Here is a 12285-nt window from a genome sequence, read left to right on the forward strand (position 1 = left end):
GCACGGGCCCTATCGATTGTGCCAGAGGCATGAAAATGAAAATTGACACTGAGAGAAAAACAAACAAACAAAAGTAACGCGTAACGCAGGCACAATTTGAAAAGTAGTGGAGTAAAATGTACAAATACGTGCCGTAAAAATGTAGTGAAGTAAAAGTAAAAAGTACAACATCATATTTGTATTCAGGTGAAGTACAGATACACAAAATGTACTTAGGTACAGTAACTAAGTACTTTTACTCTGTTACATTTCACCACTTGAGTGTTTTCAAGACCTTCTAGGCAAAGAATCTAATCTAACGACACTTGACACTCCACTTTCCTCAGGGTCTTTCATGTATCTAGCTGCCAATATTCCAACAGGGCAGATGGGCTTTTCTTTATCCTTTATTTTTGTCAAAAAATGTAGTCCATTGTGCTGCAACACCAGCTGATCAATTTCAAATTTAATTGTTAGCAGAGGAAATGCTTTGGGAAAACTCGGATAAATAATTGAGACAAAAAGATGTCACCAGATAAAATTAGCAAGTAGGGCATATAAGGCAGGGAGGGAGCAAGAGGAAAGAGTGGTCACCTTTCCTGAGAGCCAGAAGAGAATCATTTACATAAGAAATGAAAACATTTATTTCCAAGACCATGGTCTTACAAGACCAGTATTGAGTGCTACGACACTAGTAGCTGTTCTCTATGTACGTAACACAAATTGTTCCAGTTAACAACACTTGTCATCCTTAGTGCTTGTGTAATATACATTTAATGATGAATGATAATATTGCTTAGTTTAAAGAGAAATAAATACATTTTTCACATCTACCTGATGTTCTAACTTGATTTCTGACTTTTATAAGCATATTTTACCCAAACAACTTATTTTCAATGCCAGAATTGACAATGTATTGGGCACTTAAGTCAGTAATTTAATCATACATTTTAGAGGAACAAAATATTTTTTTTTACAATATCATTTCAGTATATGCAATAGCATACATGATTACTTCTTACTCTGATGGTGAACCAACAGTCTGAAAATTTCTTTCTACGGTCTTATTTGCAAAGGTGAGTAGTAATGCGTTACATTTATTCCATTACATTTACTCGAATAACGTTTTGAGAAAAATAAACTCCTAAGAGTAGTTTTAATAAGCCATACTTTTTACTTGAGTAGATTTGTGAAGAAAAAATGCTACTCTTACTCCTCTACTTTGGGCTACACAAGAGTCTTTACATTTTTCCTTTTTATCCTACGTATTACAGGGTGACCCAAAAAAAAGTTTACACTGCCATAATACAACTTAAATGCCATGTTTATTCATCTTAGAATTAGAATTTAATCACAAATTATACATTATTGTAAAGAACATGTACAGTACACTCTATTTTTCAATGTGTCCTCCCTTAAGTGTCACAACAGCCTCCAGGCGCCTGCGGAACTCTTGACAGGTCTTCTTTATGTAGGATGCTGTCATCTTTTCCCAAGATCTAACAATGGACCTCTCCAAGGCTGCCACAGGAGTTTGTGGCTTCTTACAGGCACTGTCGTCCACAGTTGCCCATATGCTATAATCAAGGGGATTGAGATCTGGACTCTGGGGTGGCCACATATCACCTTGTCAATCAAGTTTTTGGTCCGCACAGATCGGGTTTTCCAGACCCAGGTTTTCGTGAGGCTGTTCCAGTATCTTTCAGCTTCTTTTTAACTTTGTAGATTTCACATCTGGATATTCTCAGATTTGCTGCAATCTCAGTAGGTGTCAGACCAGCACGCAGCAATTCAGGTACAGCTTAAGTTTTCTTCATTTTCAGCAGAAGCACAGGAATTGTAGAGACGAGAGATTACCAGCTGCATTGAGTGACCTTAATGAATCACTTAAGCATGACAACCTATTTAGATATGTTTCAATGGCTTTTAAACAAGCAGTCAACTGAGTGTAAACTTTTTTTTGGGTCACCCTTTAGATCAGTGGTCTCAAACCGGTCCTCAAAGGGCCGCAGGGGGTACTGGATTTCATTCCAACCAAACGAGACAAATACCTTTTCACCAATCTGGTTTCTTACAAGTGTAATCAGTTGATTGCAATCAGGTGCTGCTTATGTTAGTAGAAACCTCATTGGTTGAACTGTTTGTGCTGGATCTGTTGGAACAAAAACCAGGACCCACTGCGGCCCTTTGTGGAGTCGGTTTGAGACCGCTGCTTTAGATGTTTTTTTTGCCTGCGATGTCAAGAGTAGCTCTACCATCTTCACCAATGAGACGTAGCAACAATAATCACATGACTCAATTATACAAATTAGACGCAAGCTTGTCGTTCTATGATCATGCCGGCCTGTCCAATCACATGGTGTCTTTAAAACACAAAAAAAATGAAGTATTTGACATAAAGCGCTGCCCGCAACGTGATTTGAAATCGCGGATTTTAACTTCTCTCCCAGTTTTTATTTGGCACCGAAACCAGAGATATGATCCTTTTAATTCCATAATAGTAATTGTGAATGTGAAGTTTGCACATCACGTTGATGCTACTGCCCTTCTATTTAAACTAGGAAATATTTTCTCCACTAGAGGGCACTCATGCTCTTTGGACGAATAATGCTTTATTTCTGTCATCTTTTTTTCTCTCGCTTGAATTCAATGTTTTTTTTTTTTTTTTTGTATTTCTTTGGCTAAATGTCGTTTGTTTAAAAAAAAATAAAATTAAAAAAAAAAAAAAAAAAAAAAATGTAAGTAGTTACAATGTTACTCATTGCTTGAGTATTCTTTTCTCCAAATACTTTTTTACCTGTACTTGAGTTGGATGACTACTTTTACTTGAGTAATATTATTTTGAAGTATCGCTACTCTTACCTGAGTAAAATCTTTGGTTACTCTACCCACCTTTTCTTATTTGTGATGTCAAATATGTACTATAAACGAGGAGCTTTTCAATTGCACTCTAGTAGTAGTAGGACAGAAATACTCCAGCTTTTTTTAATACTCCATATTGCTCTGATGGTATGCAGGCTTCTTGTTGCAGAATGTAAAATAATCAAATTTTTACATCCTATATTACACTAATGTGACAATCTTGATTATTTGTTGCAGCAGTGCAGCTTACTTGTGTGGACTTTTTCTACTACCAAAGCCCCTAATGTCCTCATCCACCCACAATGATTAATGGACTATCAACTGTCTGATAGGAACTTCATACATACTTCTAAAGCAGCACCAAAAGGAACTCGGGGTTATGTGCTTTTACTCAAACTTCTCTGTGCTCCACATCAGTCTTGATTTTTAAGGATTCCAAGTCCAGGCCTTCCTGGGCAGTACCAGCTGGGACCTTGACAGTACCATCCTTGATATAATCCCCTCCAACTCAAACAACCTAAAGCGCCTCCTAGCAGCTGGGTGGGGAACTGAGGAAAGTAGGCGAGGAGACAGAGGAGCAGGAAGAGCCAGAGGCTGAGCAGGAGAACACAGAAGAGGAAGAGAATCCTCAGTGGGGCCTCAGAAAATCCACCGAGGCTCAAATATGGCCCAAACACAGCTGTTTCCTCAGCAAGCAACAGGCAGCAGAAACACAGGAGGAAGACATCCTCTGAAACTTCGTATCCTCTCCAAAGCATCCCAGCTTTGAGGCATTCTGCCTTGCTCTCACCTTCTCGCAACACCAACAGAGGCTGACTGTTGTTGATCTCTGGGCTGCCCGGTAAAGGCTCATAGCAACTTCCTGTAGCGTTCTCGAGAATGTCAAGAAGTTTGCAGAAGGCGAACCAAAGTCCACCAGCGACTCCAAGCCGAGAGAGATGACGGAAGGACAGTGAGAAAGAACGACGGGTGGAGAAGGACAGGAGGAAAACAAAGGAGCCAACAAAGATACACGTCCACCCCCAACCTGATCGCAAAAACATCCTGGAACAAAAAAAAAAAAGTTATTAATAAGTTACCAGTTGATTTTTGTGAATTAGTCTCTGCAGTCCAGAAAAGTAGATAACTGCTTAGCTCATCCCATGGAAATTTCTGATACTGGTTACTGTGGGTGTAAATCACCAATTTTATGATGATATGATATAGATTCCTTGGACAACGATACGAATTATGTTGATATAAGTCAGACCCAATTCAATTTGAGGGCCTTCAATCATTCAATATTGTGTATACATTTAACAATCATTTCCATGTCACCTCAAGCAATAAAAAATTGATAGCATTTTTTTTTTAGATTAACAATTTTGTTGCGGAAACGTTTTCATACATTTCAATAATCATCATACATTAACAAAAAGACAGATGATGAAAATATTATTCAATGTCTTACGTGTACCTTAATTTTGATTCGATTGTGCTTAACCCATATCAATAGGTCGATCCAGATCAATTAATTGTTACACTCCTACTGGCGAAAAAGCCACCGTCCACGGCAGCATTAGCAGGTATGCCCTGGTACAAGTTTTAGACAAAAACAAATCCCAGAACTTTCATTCATTTATGGATGATAGAGCGCCTAAATTCATCATCTGAAGTGTCAAATAATATTGTAGTGAAAGAGTAATCTCACTCAGGGTGTCATTTCAGCTTGGACAGCACCTAAGTACATATCCCCTTTAAGGTTAATTCTTCAAATCTTTCTTTCACCCTTCCACATGCTCCCTGTGATCGTCGGCGTTTTCTCCAACTATTACGCCTTCCTCCACATTCCAAAAACATGCATGTTAGGGTAAACTGGGATTGTAAATTTGTCTTTAGGCATAATATTTGTGATTGGAGAGCAACCAGTCAATGGGTGTACTTAAAGTTACCGCCTACACAACATACCGAATGTTCCTGGAATCATCTGAGCAAACAAGATCGAGATTATAGATAGCATCAGTGCATCAGAGCATGCAGTGAATCTATCACGTCATTCTTTCAGTTCAACTCCCTGTAGTAAACAGGAAGCGGCCTCACCTGTACAGGAAGTGGCTTCTTTTGGCAAAGACACTGTGCTGGGACACCCAGAGACTCAGCACTGGCCCGAACAACAAAGTGGCAGACAACACAAGATGGAAGTGCCGACGGAATGAACTGTTTCCAAGCAGGTGGGCGGCCAGGTCCGTCAAGACCACTAGCACTGTGTTGAGGATCATCTCTACTTTCAATTCGACCACTGACCAGGACACAGGAAACTGTCTGTTGCCTTCTTGATTATAGTCCTTCTGAGTCCAATCAGAATGCTTTCACTTACGTGGAATCCAGGCTAAAATTCCCTTGATACAAAAACATAAAATATTTGCAGTAGATGGAGTAATGAAGACGCAAACAATCCTATTTGACCAAATACAGAACTATGATTCCTTGCTACATTCATACAGAACAAATCCAAATCCTGCAGAGATTCAAAGCTCTCGTGATTCAGTTAGCTGCCTCCATGCAGAATGACTCCAACCCGCCAACCGCTTTGCCAACTGGCATTCCAGTCTCCGAATATGTGCATGCTGTTTAAATCCAGCCGTGAAATTCTTCACTCATGGTAAGAAGGTCTGACTCGCGACAGTATAGAGTGACTGTGAGCAGTTTGAAGTGCAGGCAGGAGCAACACGAGCTGCTGACCACCTTTGACTTTGTACAGCAATTTCCCACGCATCAATGGCTGTCCGATGGCTGACCCAAAGCCCTCCGCAGAGACTGCAGCAAACTTCAACCTGACAGTTCTTCACTTATCCTCAACACACACTTAATATATAAATAATACAGAACATATTCTGACCCTGGGGCTGTGATATTGTTATGATATTCACATACCTAAAGAACACGTTAAATCATGAATTAAAATAATGGTACTGGATATGTAAAACACATTGTGAGGATAAGTGATGTAGTGTTGGATGGGTGTGTGTGTATTAATAGTCCTAACCTTTTCACTGGATCCAGGCTACAGCTCAACAGCTGTGACAGTCCATCTGCATCTCCTTGTGGGCGGGCAAATGAGATGAATATTTTTTGCACAATATTTCACGAATGCATATTTTTGCTGTTCTATTTAAGTTACAATTTTAAAGGGATTGCAACATACCGTTCGCACTTCCTAATGCCAACTTATGTTACTGATCTCGACTACTCTATCCAACTTTTGAGTGTCAATAGCAGGAATGTAACAATCTATTTTAAAATGTTGACATAGTGATCCCTCACTATTTCGTGCTTCAAACTTCGCACGTTCGGTCAATCATGGACTTTTTTCAATTACAAATAAATAAATAAATAGATACAGTATTTTATTTGAAATGCTGAGATATATGCATGTATACATGTACAAATGTTTTCTTACATTTGCACTGCTTAAAAACCATTTATTGAAATATACATAAAAGGTTTTTTTTTTAATATTGAAGGGAAAAAAACGTCTTATATGTATCTCTTTCCAATGCAGTTAAATCTGAATAAATACATTGAACACACACAATATATATATATATATATATATATATATATATATATATATATATATATATATATATATGGCGGAAAACACAGACAAGGCTGAAAAAACAGTTTCTGCTCATGCAACCCTCTTAAAAATAAACTGCGGTCTTTTAAGCCAAAAGATCTGTTGTGTTTGATAGATCAATATGTCTATATGCTGCCATAGCAGATTCATGGCGCAATAAGCCCCCGAACTATTTTTAATTTGTCCGTTTTACCCCAGAAACCTCCATTTACAGACGTTGCGCAACCGCTTTTGTTTCAACCCACCCATAAAACGAAGTTAATTAATTATATTTATTATTCGAAATGTCATTCTCTCTCTCTCTCTCTCTCTCTCTCTCTCTCTCTCTCTCTCTCCCATTAACCATTAAAAACGAGGGATTATTGTATTAACATTTTTATGACAGTAGCCATTTCCAAGGGTGGTGGAATGTTAGTGACAAAAATAATTAAGCTGCTCGATGTTGCCCTCATCGTACATATTACATAAATTAATGAAGTTGAAGAATAGCATATCAGTGCTGGTCTTGAAATATCTCAAAGGAAAGTTCTAAATCTAGCCTGCCGTTCAGTCTGAGACCAAGATTAGATCTTGACGAGATCTGGACCTTCTAAACATAGCCTCAAGAGCTAGCCTGGTACACCAGACTCACCGCTGTTCCAGCTATTGAGTCTGGCCACCATTCAGCGGATAACATTTCCAGGGCGGAGCAAGCCACAGCAAAAGACAGCGGAGTGGACCAATCAGCGACGGGCGAACGTGACGTTAGTAAAGCGACGAGGGACTTGAGCGCGGAAGTAGACATACAGTGAGAGCGGAGTTTATTCAACATGGCTAGCGCGAGACAGACTGTTGTCACTGACTTGTGTCGATGTGTTTTTGGTCATTTAAAACTGATTTTACCGTGGATTGGAACATATTCTTGGCTCTCCTGTTCGCCATCTGTGTTGTTGTGGAGACGACTTCCGACGCGAAAGAGTGACGTTACTCGTTAAGAACACATCACGCAAATAAACTAATCTGATCGGACGGTTGATTTTGTGCTTGCTCGCGAGGCCGTTAATGGGCTGGGTCCCAGACTATTCTCACAGTGTTTGAAAAATACAGGGAGAACAGTCTGGCCGTGCCAGGCAACTCAAGAGCAGGCTTGGTCTTGAATGTGGTAAAGCTACAAACTAAATTTTGTGACATTTTAAGAACTTTTGATAACTGTTTCCTCGAAATGGTAACTTCATTATTTTTTACCATTTATATTCAAGTATGATTGAGACCTTAACTTTTGGAAATCAATTCAAAGTCCAAGGGACAGCAGGTTTGGCTCGTGGTTAGCACATCTCCCTTACAATTTTGTTTCTTTGGCTGTTTTTTTTTTATCTTCCTTTGTGTAACTTTTGTTCAACTACTACTCTGGCTTCCCTACGCATTCTAAAAACGTGCATATTATTTTAATTTAAGACTCTAAATTGTCCATAGTTTTTAAAGTGAGTGTCAATTGTTTGCCTACAATGTGCTCTGCAGTAGTCTGGTGACCAGTCACCAGGGTGTACACAGCCTTTTTCCCAAGAATAAACCCGGATTGGCTCCAACTCACCAATGACCCCAATGTATACAGGCACTCAAGAAAATGAATTGGATCAACGCACAACACCAACAGATTATGAATGGACAAAATATTTTTTCATTCTTGAAGCCTCATGCTATCAGGTGGACATTGCATCACACACTTGTTGCATACAGTACGTGTGAACAACACCATGTATGTGCGTTCAAGCACATTCCAAAATGTACTAGATTGAGACCTAGGGACGGGGGGAGCATTTGACTTGAAAGTAGGAAGAGTAGTTGAGTTTACTAAAGGCCTACTGAGTTTATTAAGGGATGGTCAGGAGTGCCCCCTTGTGTACTCATCTGTTGTGGCAGTCCATTTTTAGATTTGAAATGCAATCTGGGAGAATGCAGTGCATTTGAATATGCATGCAATACTTGTCATGTACAGTTCCTCACCTGATCTTAAACCTAACCAGTATTGGTGTTTTATATAAAAAACATGCATACAGTAACTGATAAACTAATCGATTGCAATGCTGAAAGAGAAAGCGATGGAAGACATGTTAGGTTAATAGAATACAATGCTGACAAATGTAGTAAAATGTAGTTGCACAATGCTTCACAGTAGGCTATATTACAGCCAGAAAAGGTTCAGAAAACACATATACAAACAAATGTTTTTAGACACATTTCTTAATTACTTAATATAATATATCAACCAGAAGGTACATGGAAATCTTATATCATAGTAAAACACAAACTCCTGAAGCGTATTTGTGCCACACCAGAAAAATTTTGACATTCAAATTTCATGTTACATCGCGATTCAGTACACAGTTTAACATTTTTATAACATGTTATAATGTGATGAAGTTCACATTTTACCTTGTCAAGTTTGCACTATTTATTCAAAAACAAATTGGAAAGTATTGCCATTGTTTCACATTTTCCAAATAGACATTTTTAGACCGCCCAGATGAAGGGCTCAAGGTTTCACTTTATTTGTCCTCTTGCTCTTCTTGGTGAGGACGAGTAACTAAAATTGCTACTCATTTGTTATTCATGCGTATGTAGTCTGGGGATGTACACTCACCGGCCACTTTATTAGGTACACCATGCTATTAACGGGTTGGACCCCCTTTTGCCTTCAGAACTGCCTCAATTCTTCGTGGCATAGATTCAACAAGGTGCTGGAAGCATTCCTCAGAGAGTTTGGTCCATATTGATATGATGACATCACACAGTTGGTGCAGATTCGTTGGCTGCACATCCATGATGCGAATCTCCCGTTCCCACCACATCCCAAAGATGCTCTATTGGATTGAGATCTGGTAACTGTGGAGGCCATTTGAGTACAGTGAACTCATTGTCATGTTCAATAAACCAGTCTAAGATGATTCCAGCTTTATGACATGGCGCATTATCCTGCTGAAAGTAGCCATCAGAAGTTGTGTACATTGTGGTCATAAAGGGATGGACATGGTCAGCAACAATACTCAGGTAGGCTGTGGCGTTCCAACGATGCTCAATTGGTGCCAAAGGGCCCAAAGAGTGCCAAGAAAATATTCCCCACACCATTACACCACCACCACCAGCCTGAACTGTTGATACAAGGCAGGATGGATCCATGCTTTCATGTTGTTGATGCCAAATTCTGACCCTACCATCCGAATGTCGCAGCAGAAATCGAGACTCATCAGACCAGGCAACGTTTTTCCAATCTTCTATTGTCCAATTTCGATGAGCTTGTGCAAATTGTAGCCTCAGTGTCCTGTTCTTAGCTGAAAGGAGTGGCACCCGGTGTGGTCTTCTGCTGCTGTAGCCCATCTGCCTCAAAGTTCGACGTACTGTGCGTTCAGAGATGCTCTTCTGCCTACCTTGGTTGTAACGGGTGGTTATTTGAGTCACTGTTGCCTTTCTATCAGCTCGAACCAGTCTGGCCATTCTCCTCTGACCTCTGGCATCAACAAGGCATTTCTGCCCACAGAGCTGCCGCTCACTGGATATTTTTTCTTTTTCAGACCATTCTCTGTAAACCCTAGAGATGGTTGTGCATGAAAATCCCAGTAGCTCAGCAGTTTCTGAAATACTCAGACCAGCCCTTCTGGCACCAACAACCATGCCACGTTCAAAGTCACTCAAATCACCTTTCTTCCCCATACTGATGCTCGGTTTGAACTGCAGGAGATTGTCTTAAACCATGTCTACATGCCTAGCTGCACTGAGTTGCCGCCATGTGATTCGCTGATTAGAAATTTAGTGTTAACGAGCAGTTGGACAGGTGTACCTAATAAAGTGGCCGGTGAGTGTACGTGCATCAATCCTCGTTGCCATTCTTTTATTTTTGTTTCAGGGTTGAATAATTAAAATAAGTACTTTCTTGAGGACTTATTGTTGCCTGTAGGTTCCCAACTAGCCAATAGAGGGCATGTGTGCTTTTCCGGCGTGCTGACTCATTGTTGCCTATAGGTTAGTCAATAGAGGGCCTTTGCCACAAAGCTCAAGATTGAGCTCAGTAGCATCATGCTGCCACTGATTATCCTAGAGAGGTTCCTTCAGCTTAGTCGGAGTCACCTGTTGTGAATTCAAAATCAGAATTCCTTTATTGCCACGGGCTGAAGAAGCACAACGTTGATTGAATTCAGTTCATTGGAGAAGGGTGTGCCCAGAAACTATTGGTCTCTCTGTTTGATGGTCAGAGGTCCTTTGTGAAGAGAGGAGAATTGTCCAAAAAGACAACCATCTCTACTAACCAGACCTGTATGAAGGAGTGTCTTAATGGCAGCCACTCCTTTGTAATGGCCTCTTCCTGACAGAGTGACCGATCAGTCCATATGTCTATGGGGTAGGCCTGCTCGTTTTACTAAAAATTTTCATGAATATTTGCCCCCCCCCAATTGATCCAGAATAGTAAGGCTTTTGATTTCATGTTGGACAGTAAGATAAAAATCATATTTCATATCATATTTCACATAATGTATGCAAAAATTGTTGTTCAAAATATACCTACTACAGCATCCAGTGCCAGTGATCCGAAAAGGAAGGAATTGCTTTGTTCAATTTCACCAAATGCAGAGGTGAAATTGAGTATAACATAAATTGGATAGCTTATGAAGATAAATCATAAAACATCACATAAAAATGTGAAATTCATTACATTAAAATGTGAGATTTATCACGTTAATTCTGAAGTATCCACTGTTTATGAGCTAATTTAGGTACTGGACCGCTACCAATTTCCCCAGTGATCTGTTGCATCACTGCTGTCAGACAGTTGACTGCCCGCATGACCACTTACATTCCCTACCAAGTATGATATCGTAACGCCATATTCAATGATATTGTTGAGGGGTGTGCAGTGCATGCCCCAACAACAATGTCATGGGGAGTAAAGTGAATGTAAAAGGGAGGTGTGAATGCTGATGAGTGGTAGTTGGCAGAGTTGGCTAAAAGGTTTGAAATGAGTCAACTTGGACCATGTTTTGAGCAAAGTTTTCATAGTTTTGCCATTGACCTTCTGGATTTGTTTCCTACAGATCAAACATACGGTATGTAATTTTGAAAGCTGCCGGTTTGGACTTAAAACGAACACAATTTAAATTTTATTCATTACTGTATTAAAATTTACTTGAATGAAAATAATATACACTTCAGATCTATTAAGAATCCTGTGTTGCAGTGTGGTCACAGCAGCTGTCAACACTATAATCTTGACTCTAATCCTCCGAAAGCATTGACTGGCAACACAGGCAGCTGCCTGTTGAATCAAAAGTGACTCTGTCTTTTCCTGCTGCTGAATATGTTCCATAAAGTAAAGCCAAAACAAAGACTAGCTGGAAGTGTTGACTTCAAGTTGGAACAGCAAACTGATCTAAATTCGCATCTAATAATAGTACAGTACTCTGACAGCACATACCTCTGGTGAAAGGATTAATTGCCAATTGGAAAACAATCATAATTATCTTTTACAGTTTATTAAATGACTATTGGAGAAATAAAAATAATAATGATAAAACAAAAATTGAACGTAGAGCAACATAAGGATAACTGTCAAATCTGTCAGCTGTTGTTTTGCACTGCCCACATCTGACTGCACATGGTTTGGATCAAAATACTGCTGCTATCAGGTGTAAATACCTATGATAGTGAACACACTCAGAAACACACAGTGAGTCTCTATTGTGTCTACGATGCAGACAGCAAGGAAAGATTGAATACAAGGTTTATAAATATCAATCACTTGCACTGTATTCACTGTGTAATTTGTAATGCACTATGCACATGTGGATCTCGAGCAT

General features: G+C 39.5%; 1 protein-coding gene across 1 annotated transcript; it reads right to left on the reverse strand.

Annotated features, from left to right (window-relative positions):
- Positions 1–2894: 2894 nt before the first annotated feature.
- Positions 2895–5419, reverse strand: fitm1l (fat storage inducing transmembrane protein 1, like). The gene is made up of 2 exons (XM_057857927.1): positions 4921–5419; positions 2895–3885 (listed from the first exon to the last, which is right to left on the reverse strand). Exons 1-2 carry the CDS (start codon positions 5097–5099, stop codon positions 3255–3257), a joined length of 810 nt encoding a protein of 269 aa, XP_057713910.1. The 5' UTR covers positions 5100–5419; the 3' UTR covers positions 2895–3254.
- Between the last annotated feature and the right edge of the window lie 6866 nt (positions 5420–12285).

This window comes from Corythoichthys intestinalis, chromosome 14 (assembly GCF_030265065.1).
Source record: "Corythoichthys intestinalis isolate RoL2023-P3 chromosome 14, ASM3026506v1, whole genome shotgun sequence".
Classification (NCBI taxonomy): Eukaryota; Metazoa; Chordata; class Actinopteri; order Syngnathiformes; family Syngnathidae; genus Corythoichthys; species Corythoichthys intestinalis.